The sequence below is a fragment of the Ambystoma mexicanum genome, chromosome 9 (assembly GCF_040938575.1).
Source record: "Ambystoma mexicanum isolate Mex_15411 chromosome 9, UKY_AmexF1_1, whole genome shotgun sequence".
Lineage (NCBI taxonomy): Eukaryota > Metazoa > Chordata > Amphibia > Caudata > Ambystomatidae > Ambystoma > Ambystoma mexicanum.
The window spans coordinates 437,168,728-437,186,878 of NC_090931.1; the positions used below are offsets into that span (position 1 = coordinate 437,168,728).

At 41.6% G+C, this 18,151-nt stretch overlaps 1 protein-coding gene across 5 annotated transcripts in view; it reads right to left on the reverse strand.

Moving 5' to 3' along the window:
* The window catches only part of LOC138488148 (TATA-binding protein-associated factor 2N-like), a 530,913-nt gene that overhangs the window by 501,525 nt on the left and 11,237 nt on the right, over positions 1-18,151 (reverse strand). For 2 of the 5 annotated variants that reach the window (XM_069614927.1, XM_069614926.1), the window contains exon 2: positions 1,516-1,560. The exons of 1 other annotated variant lie outside the window; for it this stretch is intronic. In XM_069614927.1, the coding sequence (XP_069471028.1) occupies positions 1,516-1,560 (45 nt within the window). Of the gene's footprint in view, positions 1-1,515; positions 1,561-1,701; positions 1,759-4,850; positions 4,875-18,151 lie in introns of those variants that run through there. 2 more of the 5 variants (XM_069614925.1, XM_069614924.1) reach the window with 2 other exon arrangements.

The following is an 18,151-nucleotide window of genomic DNA, read 5'->3' on the forward strand; positions in this document are numbered from 1 at the left end:
GGGTTTATTGTGTGTTTTTGTTGAGTCCCACCCAGTTTTCTGAACTGGTCTGCATCTAGGGTATGCAACCTCGGTGGTATAGGTCTTGGTTTCTGGCTTTTATTTTTACTCTCACCACCCTACCCCTTGCAATTGGCTGAAACAGTCAGGTGTCTCTTAGCCCATTGTATTCTCATTGGTCCGTGCCACACCTGTGACTGGAACAGCAGTATTTCAGAGGACTTCTCAGTGCAGCCCCTGCCCATGCAGACCCTTCGGCTAAGGGCTCAAGGCAAGGGGCAGCTCCTGAAGAAGCAGCTCCAGGTCGTGTTTGCCCGTTTTCACCTGGGAGACATGCAGCCATCAACCAGCAGCGACTGATCAAGGCAAACGTGGTGTAAGTAAGGGGGGATGGGTACAGCCATTACTGTACTCCATTTGCTACCCCACCCATCACCCAATATCCTACTACACAGGCACTCAACCTAAATGTGGCTTATCAGCCAGAGTCAGCATTTACCCCCACTTAAGGTAGCCTTCTGACTCTAGCCTCAATGTGTAAGATTACCATACTTTGCATCAAGCCAGTTGGGTTAGTCAGCAACAGTTTACTTTTTGGGTAGTTATGGATGGGATAGAATTGTGAAGATTAGCAGGCATTACATCTGGATGGATTTGTGGAGATCAGCTTGCTCCCCATCTAGATAGTGATGCCACTAACAAACCCTAATAAAAAGAAAAAAAACTCACCCCTCTGCATACACCTCCCAAACTCCGAACTTAACACAACCATACTACTTGGCTCATGTATTCAAATGCATACACTGCGGTGTGAGTTGGGGTACTTTGGCTGTACTGGCCAGACAGAGGTTGAATCTGGGAGGGAATTTAGTGCTTGGAGGAATTGGGCTTTTGAGGCGAGGGAATGGCAATGCAGAGGGGTTGGTTGCATGAATGTGAGGGCCAGGGTTCTGCAAGATGGATATCATCTCTGGGAACCGATTGGGGACTTAACAGCTTGCCCAATTATGTTTTGGCCAAAAGCATTGAGAGCAAGACACTAAGTGGGGGCACACAGTCTTGCCACAGCAATCAGGAGACTTAGAGCCTGCTAGGAGCGAGATGGTTGCAGTGTGCCCATAATCTGGAGGAGATCCCCATATTCAATTTTTGAACAGTGATTTTGTGAGGGAACATAGCAGGAATAAAAGTACCACAGAACAATCATGTAGGTGGATCTTCAGTTTTTCACTATTGCATTTATTGTTTGTTGATCTTTTATTCATTTAAACTACTCAGCTTGTTTGCCAATTGTCAAAAACCTTGAAAACTCGAACTATACTGGACATTTATATCCCCTTAAAAACGTTTAACTAAACATTTAAAAAGTCTCCTTTGATCAGCACATGGTCAATGTTAGCATCAAACTATGCCTAAGGCTCTGTGTGCTTGCAAATGACAGTTAAACATTTTCAAATATCTAACCATCTAGTATTTTACTATTTCTTCAACAGAGTCAATATTAGAGTAAGATACCTTGCTGTGACTTTTCTCCTCCAGGATCACCATAACTTCCAGAATCTAATAAAAAAAATAAAAAAACGTGTAAAAGATCGTTTAAGTCCCAACAGATATCATTTATACATTAAGGCAAGTAATAATTGATTCCAACATGGAAACTCTCATCCCATCAGGGACTTTTAAAAATGTTGTGCTACATACCTTGTTTAGAATAACCAGCAAAGATGCAATGAGAAACAGCATTAGCTTTTACAGTAATGAGTGCCCCAAGAAACAAGGACCCACGATAACCAGAGATGATTGTGAGCTGAAATGAATGTAAATGTTTTAATTGCAAAGGTTAGTTGCAAGGTTTCCCCCTACACAAAACATAGAAAAATAGCGATTTGCACTTGAGAACACATCACCTTTCGGTGCTGTACAAATTAGCCACAAAAAACTTTGAAAGAGTTCTTACCAGAAACGAAAAGATCCAAACGATGGGAACTGCACAGCAACAAACAATGGCGAGTATGGTAAAGGGAGGCATGGGTGCTTAGATGAATGAGTTACAATTTGTTCGCATCTGTTCTCCAGACCTGGGGGTAAACTGCCCGTCTGAAATCATTAGGCAGCGTAGACAAGGCAACGCATCTTGTTATGTTCCATGAGATCATCAGAGTGTGGGTGCAACTGGCCAGACAGACACCAGCAATTTTCAGAGTGGGGAACTGAACTTCACAGAATCAAGAAGCTAAAATCTGTACGATATACTGCTTTTTTCTACAATTTCTGCTTGATACTTTTTGGCAGACAGTTGGTCAGCTATGTGTTAAAATGAGGAACACAGACACACATTATTGCCAAGCCCAAAGGAACAGAAGTCAGGACTTCTCCAAGTTGTGGGTCTCCGAGACCATATGTGAGGATAGATGCTCAGCATTTACAATCACAAACTGTAGGTTACTTACCTTCTGCCTTGCAGGGATATATTGGACTATAGAGCGAAACAGAAAACCAAGTAACCAATGGAGAGCCATAAATGTTTAACTGATCTATTCAAAAATTGGAAAGGTAAATAGGAGCTCTTAAGACGACTTACTACAAGAGACTGCTAAAAGTAACAGAATTAGGCCAAATCTCACCAAATTCAAGTGACAATATTGAAATTCGACACTAATTTATAGAAGACGCCATGAAATTAAAGGGATGACCAAAAAAAACAAAATTCTCAAAATGTCAGGATTGTGTAAATTAACTGAACATTGACACAAATAAGGAGATTACACGTTCAGCAAAGTAGTTAATGAATCAAACTTCAGCGACAGAACGTGACAATTATTTAAGAACGTTTGATATAGCAACTCCATGATGCAGGATGTACAGAGAACTATTAAGAAATTCGAATTTAAAGTACATACTAGGTGTTTGGCTTTGTTGATTCTGCATGGTTATATCACAAAAGAGCTCCAAAGCAGCAAATATAGGAAATGCATACACTCGCAGCTAGCCATTGACCAATACTTGGGTTGTATTTCCTCAGCTACCGCTTCCTTACATATGGGTTCTGCATTTTGCTTTGCGCTAGGGAGAGGCCACTAGTCAGAAGGGGTTTGCCCCAAACTCCAAAATGGCTACACACAAACACGGTTATGGGAGCATACATGCAGGTCGAGGCATTGTTCATTTATATTAATTAGAAGACGTTTTCAATATTGCATTCTGGCATATCAGATGTTGCTTCTAAACAGTAAAATAATAGCAGTCAATGTTGTCAACCTGACAACTAGTTCAAGGAACATCGGCATGGTCCTGGCCTGCCCAATCCAAATTCAGGGAGAGATGAGGCACAACAAACTACATCTCATTGAAGCTCAGAGAGAACCTTCAAGAAACTGCACTCTCCCAAAAAATTATATTTCAAGGGACAATACCAGTAAGCAGGACCCAGCACCTTCCCAGGATCTGGAATCGGTTTATAATGTCACAACTTATGTGGTACGCCTGAAAGAGAGGGTGGTGGATACGGTAGTAAGCAACATTATGTGGCTTTGGTACATAGTAATCAGGTGTACACTGGACTAGCGCAACGTGATGTCCCATAATGTTGCAAAATAAACGCCTAAAAATCAGCTACTATAGAGCCAGGTACAAAAACACCAAGCCATGGTCTATACAGAAATATCGAAGTCTAATAAAGGAACATGAAGGTACAGCTAACAATTTCATTTATGTAGTTGTTCCTGGGATTGCGGAAGGCATTGAATTGGGGCAAATTAGATTGGAGTTACCGGCCCTCACCATCTATTAGAAGGGTCCCAAGATTGTCTGCAAGGTACTACCATGGCTTTATCAAGTGCATGGAGTACAACAACAAAAAACGCAGACTGGTAGTAATCAAATACGGCCATCTAATGTACAGAGACAAAACACAAGAAGAGACATGAGTGGAGCTGTGCAATGCTCTGCCCCAGAGGCAGAAGGTTAGGTCAGCCACTTGAAATTCCAAAAACAAAAACAGTGCTCCATTAATGCATGCATATGGTTATGTTTTTATTACAGTTTGTCAAATATATGGCAATTACCTAGCTTGTTGGGGGTCTTCTGAGCCTTCAATTCAACAGCTAGAAGCAATGTTGGTGCGTTACAATATAAAAATTGCATATACACCTGCAAACATGTTGAATTCAGAACATGCCTATTCTGAAATATCAAGATATGGAAATAAGGCGAGCATAACATTTCCTCAAAAGTGTTTAAGCCTCGTGTGCAAAGGACAGACAAGAAATTTACAGAATTAACACTTTCCGCAGATAAAATCCTGGACATGAACGCATTTGAAGAGAATTTTGCCCAGTTGACCAACAGGAACGTGTACACGTGATGGGTAGTGACCGGCATTGGTGGATGTAGGCTTGACAGTCACGGTCCAAGCAGTACAGGGACGTTGTGTCTGACAAGAGTTCATCAGAAAGCGGTGAAATCAGAAAGTGGCTTACAGAGATAAGGCATGAACAAACCTGATCCACAAAAAGGGCATCTACATTATACGATTTACTGAATTTTTAATCAAACTTTGCAATACCCACAATATGAGTGAATCAAAGCAAAATGTGCATTAATAAGCTATCGCATCATCCCAGCACGCAATTATAAAAGTACCCTTTGTTTACCAGTGCAGTTACATTTAACATCCATCTGCTATGTGGTAGCTCTACTGTCAAAACAGTGGAGAGGCTATACCACGGGCTAATTCAACATCTTCTACCTTTAGAACAGCAAGTATTAGCTTGAAGTTCGAGTATAGATACCTAAACGTCAAATGATTATTCTGCATCCAACAGCAAATTAGTTTGAATATAAAAGCTCACCCTTTCCATCTCAACTGTCTGCCCAATGCCTCCAAGTTCTTATCGATCTAAATGCTATCCAGCTCCAGTTAAGGGAGGTCCTTCATAACAGCATTAAAAATATACATCCATTTTTCCCATCCCTGAATGCTTCTGAACTTCAGTTGCAAAATATAATTATTTCCCCTAAACCAATCTCAACCACAAAGTACGTTATTCCGGAATTAGCAAACACCAGACAGATTTAGCTTTTCCCTGAAAGAGTGCAATGGATCCAGACGAATAGGGGCGTTCGCATATGATTGGCAAAAAGATTTTGCAGAGAAACCATGGGAACGAGCCCACTTTCGAACATTGGATCTGGAAGACTGCAAGAGACTCCAACATCTCCCACGGAAGTGCAATGGATATGGAAGTGCAGTGGAGATTTCACATTATTCTACTGATTTACAGTGGATCTGGAGTCTCGTTAGTTTAAACTTACAATTGATTCAGGAGAAATACAGCACTCAGCAGCATCAGTAAAAATTCATTTGAACATGAAATCTGCATTGTGTGTTCGAAAACCGGAATCTCATAAGAAAAATATGCTACTGTAGACTAGTGTTTTTTTTTATCTTTGATGCAGAGACTGGTTGGGGAGCACAAAGGTGGCACTAACATTATGTCCAATTTAAAATAAGCAAAATGCACTGCAATAAGGCTTTGAAGCAACATTTTTGAATGGCAGAAAGTTCAATGATGGATTTCCTCACCTTGTTTTATGGTATCCTTGCAGCTAATGACTTCTCCGACCGCTGTATTTTCGTTTATGCAATTTAGCTGGAGACTTATTTTTAGAGACGCACTTTCGCCAGCGTGACTTTGAAATGGCGATGCTTGTCAGCAAATCAAATACAAAGCAGCCAACAGTTGACGGCCTATACATAAGGCAGTATATACAGTCAATGCAACCAAACAAAACATTCTTTCCTCAAAAGAGCCCAGACATTAACATCAAGCACCCGTATATGGATATATAACAGTACAATAATGTAACATCCAATGGTGCCACAGTAAGCGAAAAGTACAAATTAGCTACGGGCTCTGAGCAACTGCATTAGTTGTGCAATGGCATATTGCACATTACACTTTGGGCCACTGCCAACTGATAGGTTTGTAAAAAGGGCAAACCTACTGCAAAAGCAATTTCCATCTCAAGCTCTCGTCAAAAAACACGTTTATACAATTGTTTTTATGCAATGTAAGACCAAAAAATCCCCCCACCCCCAAATAAACAAAATCCTCTCGGTGACGACATTGCAAGCAAGGGTGCAGACACAAACAGACTAGGTGCACCATAGTCTTTTAGAAAGTTATGCTGTCCAAGTGGAACACTGCCATTACAGGTCAATGGTGTACGTTGCTACAATCTTATGAAACACACGGTTTCATTTTTTCCAATGAGACTGAACATTACTATTCGGACGATCGTGTTTGTTTTTTTTTAATGCAATCACACATGCCCAGCTAAAAAGTCAAAGGAGCAGTAGTGAGGGGTGGGAGGGGAATGTATAGCAAGTGTATTTTAGCAAACACCCATGACACAATGATCTGTCAAGGACGTTGATGCGAGTAGCGCGTTTTCCACTTAGAAGGCAAGCAGAGTAGTGCACGCTGCAGAGGAGTTCACGCACTCCCCGAACACTCAATTACGACATTAAAAACGTTTCCATTTCATATCACATGCACTATTTCGAATTATACAGCACTATTTCGAATTATACAGAGACACTAAAAATAAAATTCAAATACGCGAGAACGTCAAAAAATGCATGAAGTATGCTCACCAACACTAATAAAGCATGCATTATTTATTATATAATCACCATATCAACAGATCACCCAAAAGCTGTGTCAATAAAATCCACCAAAAAGGAGAATAAAATATGCAAACAAACGGCTCCGAGTTAGAAAGTACGAATGAACGGCAGCTCTACTTGCATAGCTTACAGCACCTGCTCATTTCGGTGATTAACAATGTTTAGAGCCTATGCTTAAAAAAAAAAATAGTGAAGAAAAAAAAAAAGTTAGTATGCATAGCGATAGATTTGTATGAATACACACCCACCATATTGATGCAGCATTCCCTCCCTCATTGTGATTTACTAAAAGGTGACCATTAGGATCATGCTTCGTTTGCCTCTCCTGGCAATTTAATGGAGTGTAACACCTGGCCAGTTTGTTAGATCTACTGGTTTTCTTGAAGTACTCCACTGAGAGTCTAATGGTATGAACTCTATTATATAGTCATCACATGATATTTATTGGAACATGCTAGGCTTTCCCATTGCTCGTTTTAAAATGCAATCTTAAATGAAGTGGGAAAACATTCCCTCAACATTAAAATAAATCGTATGGGTTAGGGAGTTATCAGACTACGACCATAAGTCCCTACCTGGTCGGATCGCAAATTCCATGAGAGGTTTGCAAGATGGCTAGATCCCGCTGTCCATTAGAGCAGGAAATGGTCACTAGTATGCATATTTCAATGTGAAGCCAATCAAGAGCCTTATAACGAAACCATGTTATCAGTCTCCAATGCCCTATCACAGCTGACAGAGTATTGAAACGTCAACAGTCAGTCACCCATTGGTTCTCACCAGCAATGACCGGAGGTTATGTAAGCAGTTGCAGAGAAAATGGCAGTGGTGGGGTCTTCACAGTGACCGGCAAGCCTATGGGCTAAAACAGCTACTATTTAGGAAGGAATAATACATACTATATTAAGTTAATAAACAAAGCATAAAACCGACCAGAAATGTTGAAGTGGCTCAGACAGCTGGCTCGCCTCATCAGCCTGGATTTCCAGTTTACTCCCTCAGCAGATCTAGCAAAAAGATTAGCATTCTTACATGCCAAGAACTGCTTTTGCCTCCAGTAGAGGGGAGGTACTAGCAGGCCTACATTACGACATCCTTGCACCCAAAACGCGTTCACATTTGCTAGCAGAACTCAACTCAGTAATAGTCAAACAGATTTAAAAGTTGCGTTCAGCAGTAGGGCCTCAGGGTCCCCCCTCTGGAACTCCTCCCAGCTTACCACATTGTTCATCATGCCCCCTATGTGGCACTATTAATGTGTGAAATTATCAATCAGTTCCATCTGTCCTCAACTAGTGGGGGTTTGGCCATGGAGATCCACTTCAGGACCACTGATATCTAAACAATAGAGTGCAATGCAGAGACAACTACAAAAGCTAAACTAGAGGCTTGAGCTAGCAGACTTAAAACATTCAAAATGTAGCCCTTGCATAGGCCAATGTTGTGCTATCGAATATCCCAGACGCGTTTCTGAATATAAGGGACTGCCCTGGTTCTAAAATTAACTTACACAGTCAGGCACCCTTCAACGTAGCAGATCATTTTTTTACTGGACAGGTTGAATAGCACGACATGCATCTAATACTTACTGGATGAATGCTCACAAAAGGTTACAGCAACGACCACTGTAGTGCAACAGGGTTCTGATGTAAAAGCCTTCATCTTCAATGGACAAACGCACCTTGTGTCAAATGTCATCTGTGAACGCACTTTCCAAATGTACACTGGACACCAAACTTGCATGCAGCTTTAAAAACTCAAGGGGGTTGTGGGGAGGCGTTGGAGCATGACCCTGGTGCCGAATAACGAAATTGGCCCCAAATGGGTCAAAGATAAGGCCCAGAAGCCAGGTCTCCATCATTCTCTCACGTATAGCAGAGCATCTGTGCTTACTTCGCCAACAATAAATGTATTAACAAAATAAACGGGCGGTTTATTAAAACGGGTACAGATTAGTTTTTGCGAAAGCAAGCCAAATAGGGTAAAAATGCAACTTTAGATATGTAAATTAACAGAATGGTAAAAATTAATCCAGATTTGGTAAAAGAACAAAGCATTTTAGGAAGTTCATACATGTTGCAGGTTGTCTTTAAAGAAAACAAGCCACTAAAGGTGCTGGAGAATTTAACCAGAACTGGAGTTTTAAGTAGACTTCCAATAATGTCTCTGGATCATGAGTTTGTAGAACTATTGACACTTAAAGCCCGAGTCTAAAAACTACATTTAAAATCAGAAGTGTCCTTCAGTGATGGAAAGTCACTTTTCTGTTATGCTCCATATTATGTGCCTATGAAGATACAGAATATGGAGCTACAAATAAAGTGTCATTACATGGAGCTCAGAATAGGCCCTCCACGTGTCTGCCTTTCAAATAGCTTACCGTAAGTCTGTAACTTTTGCTTTTTACATCATTATACAACCAACTTTCGTAAATTAAATACCATGTTCTCCTGTGGATACCTGTAAACATGCATACAACTGTGCAATTGATACATCTCAACCATATGGCGGCAAGACCGATCGCCCTGTATCCCCAGGTTTCTGAGATCATATTAGTCCTCCAAATATGCAGGGTAAGGAGTAACAGAGCAAGTAATTATAAAAAGTAAATGTTGACCGTGTAAACGTTTTTCAAAACTCAAGGCAGCTACAAAAGTGTGGCTTTTGTAAAGCAAACAGATACATTATGAGGGCCACTCTGCTCAACTGAATTTGTACACGCAGGCAAACTAGAGCAAACATCAAACGAACTTGAAAATAAATGTATGAAACTAAACCACGTTGCTAGAGAGGCAGGCTTGAGGTCAGAAATAACAGCATCAAGTTCCAGAACAAAGTGCCAGCTTTGTAGAGATAAGCCCATAGCAGATGACATAAGTAGGAAAAAAGGGTGGCCACTAACGAAAGAAATAATGCAGCAAATGAGGTGGATTTTTCCAGATCCAAAATCCATCAAAAACTCGCCCGTGTCCGGAAAAACTAAGCGCCAATGCCACTGTGCAACAATGAAGAACCCAGGCTGTTCCCACCGCTCAGACATTCCATTTGGGCGACAGTGTCGTTGCCTGGTGTGCATTTCCTAGAGCCATCAAAGTTGTTGCTCACAACTCTGAGACAAGTGGTCTCAGAGTTTACTGATCAGTCCTGTGATATAGGACTGATCATCAGTCCTAATCATTTAATGGGATTCCTGTGATATAGTTTAGTCATAACAAGACTGTTTACACTGTCTTACTGAGCAATGCACATTAAGAGTCTTGATTTTGATAATGTTTCATCAAGTGTATGTAAAAAAGATTTACTTATAAAAAAAAATTAAAAAAAGACAGCAAACTCTGAGCTTCTGCAAAGTAGTAATTTTACAATAGCCGTGCCTCAGTAAAGAATGGAATCTAGTACACTGGAATGAAACTTCACCAGGAACAGAACAGGATTATAAACCTCAAAGAGGCAAGAGTTGCCAAAACAAAAAAGATACAATGGATGAAACCCCCAACAAAAATGTACATTATGTAGACATAATTTGGCCATGGGCAGCATGCATTTGTAACTTTTATATCAAATATATAAAGTTAAGAAGATAAGCAAACTACCACTAAAGGTCTCACGTGCACTGAAGTAAACTACCACATTTTTGAGTTGTCAGAAGGCACATTTCACACGAGCGAGATGTAATATTCAAATCCACTTCCCTGAACGCATGGTCTGGGGAGGGAGCATGAACGAGCAAGATCACGTTGTGACCTCTCGATGAAAGCTATCAGGACCACCCAAATGATGATCTAATTTGAATGTAAAACTGAAAATCCCCAGTAGACATACAAAGCTTTGAAGCAGTGCTCCCAGCTCTGGACTCTAGATAAGATTCTGAAGTTGTGAATACGTTCTTTCTTATAGGGAGTTCAAAAAGAATTACTATTCAAAATGGGCGTAAAACAACATGTCATCTTTTCGTAATCCACATGCCTTTCAAACCACTAATTAACGCAAACAAAATTAAGCATTATAACCTTCAAAATTCACTTCAGATAAGACCGTCCTTTCCTGCGACACTCCTTTGCTGGTACCACTGATCACAACATATGCATGAAGCTGCAAGGGTGGAAGGTAGGGACGGTGCTTATGTGTCTGGTATTTATACATCTTAAATCACACATTTCATAAAGGCTAAGCGATTGTCTCGATTGGTCAAATTCCAGAGTGTAATTTGTCCCACTACTTTTACAACGCAACTCGTTAGGCCAGCCTTCCGTTCACAAGAGGCAGGCCGTGGTCATATGCACAGACAGTGATTTAAAAACACATTTTAGGGTCACATGGATTAATTAGCATGAAGTTTGCTTTCATATTTTTAGCCCTCCTATAATCTTCAAAACATACGTAAACCTTTGCATCACCTCCTGATTTTAGACTGTCGATATGACTGCTCTGAATACACTTTATAAGCCTTCGTGAAAGACTGAAAGACCTCCATTAACTGTCTCACGTCCAGCCGCCTAGACATCTTTCCAACTCAAGGATGCTGAAAATAAATTCCAAGGAATGCGCGCGCACACACACGGGTTGAAACACTCTGCAAATGCCGTTTTCATATCAGATGCGTACACCCAGCACAACAAACCCCTACAAAATGGAAGAAACGTGGGGGTCCTTTCAAAAGCAATTCAATATTCGCTTTGCTAATTACCCCAGGTACTTCTCTGCGTTGTCTGTTATGTGCCATTTTCCCTGCCTGCCCACCATTCAGCACCGAGATTAAATTTACAAATCTATACCAACATTTACCTCTCTCGTCCAGCAAACAGTGGCAATCCATTCTCCCTTAAGATTTCTTGTGGGACCTCCAAGTTAATACTTCGGTCCAGTGTTTGTGGCTTGCAATGAGTGCGATTACTCCAAGTTATTCCACACAAAATATCAACCAAAACGATACATTGTTCCTATTAACTAAGAATGTATCCAAAGACACAATTTCTTCTAGTTCGCATAAGAGCTTTAGGTTCATTACAGACGAAGCAAACCTCAAGCAAGTTCCTTACTAATAATAAATTTACCACAATATATCAGAGCAAATAACTAGTATAAACCCTCCTGAAAACATTCGTATTTCCTTCCCACTTTCCCTCCTGCTTCATGTTATTGAGCATCGCTTTGAAACGGCCTTAGGTATGCATATAAACTAATACCATGTTGCCAGTTACTTCCTCTCAGCCACTACTTAAAAAGCCTTTCCCTCCCATTTTAGATTAAAGCTTTACAGACCTAGCCCCAGGGCCGTACCGGGAGTTATGGGCACTGAAAACAGAATTAAAGGCAGAGCGCAATAAGGGCCTTCAACGACATAGGAGGGCCCATATTGACGGTACGGCCCTGAGGCTAAGTCTATAAAGCTAACAACCCATGGGCAAACCAAAAAGGTTTTCATGCTAAAATATATTTTTATTATATCGTTTTTCTTGAGGACTTAAATATTTCACAAAAGAACATGACAAAAATATAAGTCATGCTTATTTATAGTAACATTATTTTAACCGATTTTCTTACATTGATATAAACGCCTAAACCCTCATTCATCAGGGCGCTGTAAAATAAACTACAAAATGACTAAGAAAATTAAATATTAATTTAGGCCACTAGGAGAGGATGAAGCCCCGTTAGTGCCTGGATTTGAGAAAAAGTAAAGCAACACTAAACTGTGTGCCCTATAAGAAACTCCAAATTAGAGCACGTTATAGTTTGCAGTTAAGGCAATCAATGGAAATGTGATTTGATACTAGAGACATAAATGAGAAGAGATTAGATTACATTATATAGGCGATTCAGATTCTTAATGTCCCCATTGTCATGCGCGGGATGCGGGGGGGGGGGTGCATTTTAACCAGCCAAAGCCCTCTGCAGCCAACTGCCTTGAACTAACGGCCTCCTTTCTGACCTCTCCCTCTACTTCTTCCATGACCAGCCTACCGACTCTGGAGAGTGACCGTATAGAGTTCCCACCAATTTACTCTCCTCTGTCTTCTTCATTGACCCCTCTCCCTCTGATCACATCATTGTTCGCTTTAACATCGAGTCCCTCCACCTTCGACTACATCTTCCCTCGTCATTGACCAAGTGGACATTCTGAAAGTAATCTCTTGCCCCTTAACTTGATGAGGTGAGGACTGCTCCCCAGTCTCTTACCCCTGTTCATGTCTCTTCCTGACCATGATTTCACCATGCGCTTAGAACTCCATTTTAACAACACTATCCTACTTGCATATTCACACCTTCCCATCACCAACCTTAAATTACCTATGAAATGTACAGCCTCAAAAACAAACCTGTGCCGTGACCTACAACGCTGCTGCAAATTACAGACACCTACCCTACAAAATATGCGGCCATATCCCGTGCACAGGACTCGGCCAAATCACCCTGCTTTACAAACCTAAACTCCTCCCTTTGCAATCACACTCGCAAACTTTCCATCTACCCTCCAATCTTTGCTCACAGTATCCATCACCACCTCCCTTTCTGCTGACATTTCTCACTACTTTTAATCTAAATGTGTCACTGGCAGTCCTCTCTTCTTCCCAAACTAGTCTTCTGTCCACCTACTCTCCCCCCAAAATATTTTACTCTCAACTACTTCTCCCTTACACATCATAATTGAATAAGCACCCATTCTTCAAGTGCCAATCCATCTTGCACTCCCATTGACCCTTTTGCTCAGCAAATGGTCAAAGACTTAGTTGCCCATATATCTTAGATCTTTAACATCGCCCCCTTCAAATCTGCAACTGTTGTATCCCCATTGAAGAAACCCTCTGCTCACCCAAACATCCCAGCAAACTATTTTCTATCCTTCCCAATTATTCAAAGGTCTTTGAGCAGGTCACAAAGTACCAAGAGGATAATGGCCTTGGAGATGCCCTTCAATTCCGTAGTAAATACTTCACTGAGGCTGCACTCACGCACGTCGTCGGCCTTCGCTCTAATGCTCACAATTCCAAACGTTATTCTGTACTCATCTTTGTGGACCTTTCAGCAGCTGTCAACACGGTCAACCATTTCTCTTTCCTGCTCCCCCTCGAGGACCTTGGATGTCACAAATCTGCTCATGCCTGGATTGCCTCCTGCCTGGAAATTCGATCCACTAAAATCTCATGGAACTGGAAAACCTCTGAAACTATCACTCTCCCTGTTGGCTTCCCCCTAGGACCAATATTTGTGCATCTGCTCTTCACCCTGCAACTCTGCCCTAGGTAGACTGTTCACATCATGTGGCTTTTACCATCACCTTTTACTGATTACACCAAATATTTTTCTCCCTTTCCTCCTTCACCCTAGCCATTTCGGAACAGATTACAAACCGTCACTTGAGGACCCTCTGCCTCATGGTTAACTTTTCCAAAAACAGAAGTCCTCTTTTTCTTGCTTCCAAGGCCAGCCCTAGCCTCTCATCTCCTTTCCACCCAACCTTCTTGCTCCCTCACTCAGGTCTCCCAATCTGGGGTAATCTCTGAAAGCGATCTACGACCAATAATTCTTCACTGTCTCTGCTGCTTTATCGACCGGTTACATGCGATTATGTGGAATCACCAAAACTATTCGAATTACAACGAATTCCACAATAACACATTGCTTTTTCGTTGTTTTCCGGGAATTAGCTTAGAATTCATTTTGGATTTGTTGCAATTGGATTAGTTATTTTGTGATTCCACATGATCACTTCATACCGTATTGACCACCTCAACATTTGGAAACTTGGGTCTTGAATTACCAACCTCGCTACAAAAACTAATCTCCACTCTCGCGCTCTGCAAACTGGCATAATACTCAGGCATACTCCTTGGTCTTCCTCGCTATTCCTTCCTCCCTCTAGACAAAGTCCTCAACTTTAATACACTCTCTAAAACCTACCGATATCCACCCACACTTCCATCATGCTGGTTGGCTCTCCATGCACAACTGCTCTTTTCTCAGGTTCCCAGTCTACAAAGCTATAAAATGATCTTGCTGCTCACAGCAGCAGTGATTCAGTTTACTTACCATCCTGTTTCTTTCGATCCTCTGCATTCAACCCAATGACCCCTGTGCCTGCTCTCGCTTCCACTACTTCTCCCACTGGAATCCACTGCCTATACTAAGCAAAGCCAGCCCAACTATGCATCATGTCGCAGCTAGTCTTTAACTTCTCTCAATTGCTAAAGAGGAAGCTTCCCCTGCCCTCTCCCCCATCTGCCCCCACCACGACCTCCAGTGGCACTTAATGTAATTTTGTATACATGTAATTTTGTATACTAACATAGTACGCTGTAGATTGAAGCACTTGCCTCGTTAGGTTAATGTTACCTTTGTAAGTCACCCGTTCTCTTATACATTTGTTTTGTCCCTGTACAATGCCAACCCCCACAAGTTGATCGCATCTTTATGCAATACTATACACACTTTTCAGCGGAATACCTCCACCATCTGTTAATGTGATACTGTAGGCCATTTCTAATGGAAATTGACATCCGTCTTTCAAACAAATTAAGAAAAACAAATACTGCCCAACAAATACCATTCCCAAATATAGAAACAGAACCAAAACCATTCAAATTCAGCATCAAACCCCTCTAAAATAAAAAGGGGGTTGGGGAGGGGGGGGAAAACAGATGGCCTGGTAACTACAGACCAATATCAAACCTGCCATACCCAGTTAAAATCTTGAACGACCATGTGCACAAAGAACTACTCAATCATGGAGAGATGAAGGGAATACTTGACCAATCGCAGGTTGGTTTCAGACCCATGGGTGTAACTGAATCAGCACTCCTTTCCATTTGGACGACCTAAAAATAAATGCGGATAACACTGCCCTCAGATATATCACCTCGCCTTTGATACGTTCAAAGAACTCTCATCATGAGACTAGAAGAATCTGTTATTCCTGAAAGCTCTGCACTACAATGGCTGAAATCTCACCTACCACCATTTACAAAAAATTTCACATGCAACGTACTACAAGAAACAAGCCTCTCCACACTTCTCTTCAACATTTAATTTTCAGAAGTGACTAAAAACCTGGGAATTCAACTCACTGCAATAAACATGCCAACTGTACAACCAAATACCCCCACGAGCGCATCCCAACCTCATATAATGCCCTCTGTTACTGTAAGCCCGGAACAATGGCAACACAGGATAAATACCCACAGAAAGAAACAATAACATAGCTACAAAATACCCAGAGACCACACAAATCACACTAAACAATCCCCTCTTCTCTTCCACACCTCTCACCTACCACACAAGCCCAGAGGGCTAATGAAACAATCCACCAAAAAAAAAAACTTAAAGCACACATCACTCTCTAACCAAGCTACAAAACCAATAACCTCTAACACCAAACAGCTCAAACACTGGATGCCACCTTCCAGACACAAGCCCCAATGAACAAAGCACACCCAGAAAGCTCACATATGCACATGTCGGTATCAATTACAGAGAATGCTAGAAAAGAAACAAAAATAAAACAAAAAAAATCTTACATTTTTTAATACAGATGTGGGGGAAGGGGGTAAAATGGGTGGGTTTAGTTTAAGCACAGAGATACGAGGCGATTGAGAGAGACCCCCGCAAAAAATTCAATGTTTTATTGTTTTTGCTGAAAAAGCATTCCGTTATGTAGTCTCTGTAATCACATAGCCACTACCTGCACCATTCATAGAGGTAGGTTTGTACCAATATTGGTCAGCCAGCTACTCACCTCAGCCCAAGCAACAAGACATCACTGGCTGAAATGTGGAGGGGTCATTAATACCCCTCTTCCCTGCTAACCCTGTTAACTACAAGCAATGAAGCACACGGTCATAGTACTTGTTAAGATTTAAAAAAATATATTTATATATTGATAACTCAACTCTTTAAATTTGCATTCCTCTCTGGATTCGTTAGGTTCTCCTTTAACTGTGAATGTTCCATCCGCTCCCAGGTACAAACAGGGGGGGGGGGGTTGAGGGGGTCATTACAACTCCAGCGGTAGCCATGCCAGAGTTGTGAATTTTTTCTGCCACCTGGCAATGGGGAATCACAGGGGCATTACAGCCTGGGCGGTCCTTGAAGCCAGGCGCCAGAAAAAATGACTCCATTCCCATAGGACTCACCGGGAACGGTGAGGAGGGAAGCACCGGCACTGTGTGCAACAGTGCCGGTGCATCAGTCAAAGTCTGCGGGTGGGTGCCGCTCTGCCTGCAAGGTCAGACCATTGTTTACGGAGCCGGCACACTCCTAATGAGTGTGCAATGTCTTAACCTTGTGTTATGCGCTTTATAAGAAAATCATAAGAAATCTTAAGACCAAGCTGTATTGAGTTTCATAGTTTTAAACTTGATAACGCCTTTTTGACTAGGTACAAAGCAGCACACCCGGTAAAAATATTTTAACTGTCACAGCCTGTTCTGGACACATTTAAAAAGTAACAAAACATTACTTTAGAGAAACACAAATGCGATACAATGTGTCCCTACAGCACTGCTTTCACAGTCATTCACAAGTGTAGGTGAAAATGCACACTGTAGAGTTCCCCTTATGCTGGCAATCACTGTAAATTAAACAATATCAACATAGTAGGTGAGAGGCTACCAAGCCCAATTTGGGAACGCAGATAAAGGGAGGGGGGGTTAGAAATGGGGTGTAGCTGCTACTGGAGTCCTTGCAAGTGGCGATTCTTAAGCATTTCGGCACAGGCATCACTGGCCCTGTCCCTAATATCAGCAAGAGTCCAGCTTAGCATTGCTCCTTCCCGCTTTTGTCCGCAGAACACTTCACACTCATGCTGCAAACAATAGCAATGGAACATCCTCATTGGGGTGCTTACCTTAAAGCTACGATTTCCCACTAAATGCACTTGTGTCCACAATAAGAGCAGTGGTCACTGTTAGAAGAGAAGCTATTCCTTCCTCCTTTATAGGCTAGCCTGCAGGAGATCATCCTACATCTCTTGCCCAGCAAAGGGGCTCATATATTTGAACTGCGTGGAACTTCGTATTCTTTGTTCTACAACTCATAATAAACCCAGTGGATTATATAGGAGGAACTTAACTCTACCAATAAGTTATTAATTTCCACATCAAGAAACGCCGTTAGTATCAGTCCTTTGGCGTTGGGCTCATTTAAACATTATCTGCTCAGTATTGCTCCAAAACAGCTACAAAAGTGACAAATATTTGGGCGCAGTGCGCCAGTTACATTTTGGACAACCTTCCATTGTAAGCCCATCCACTCTCCGAGTGTATGTATGACAACCATCTATTTAAAGGTACCACGATGTTTCTCCATGGCAGCATGACGGCAAGACGACTGCAAATGCATCCATTGGATCCAGTTAGTTCCAGCACCCGTTTCCCCAAAAGGAAACAAACGGTTTATTTTCCAATATCGAAATAGACAACATCCTCTCCATTCAGGGAGAGGGACAAATTGTGAAGCAGTCAA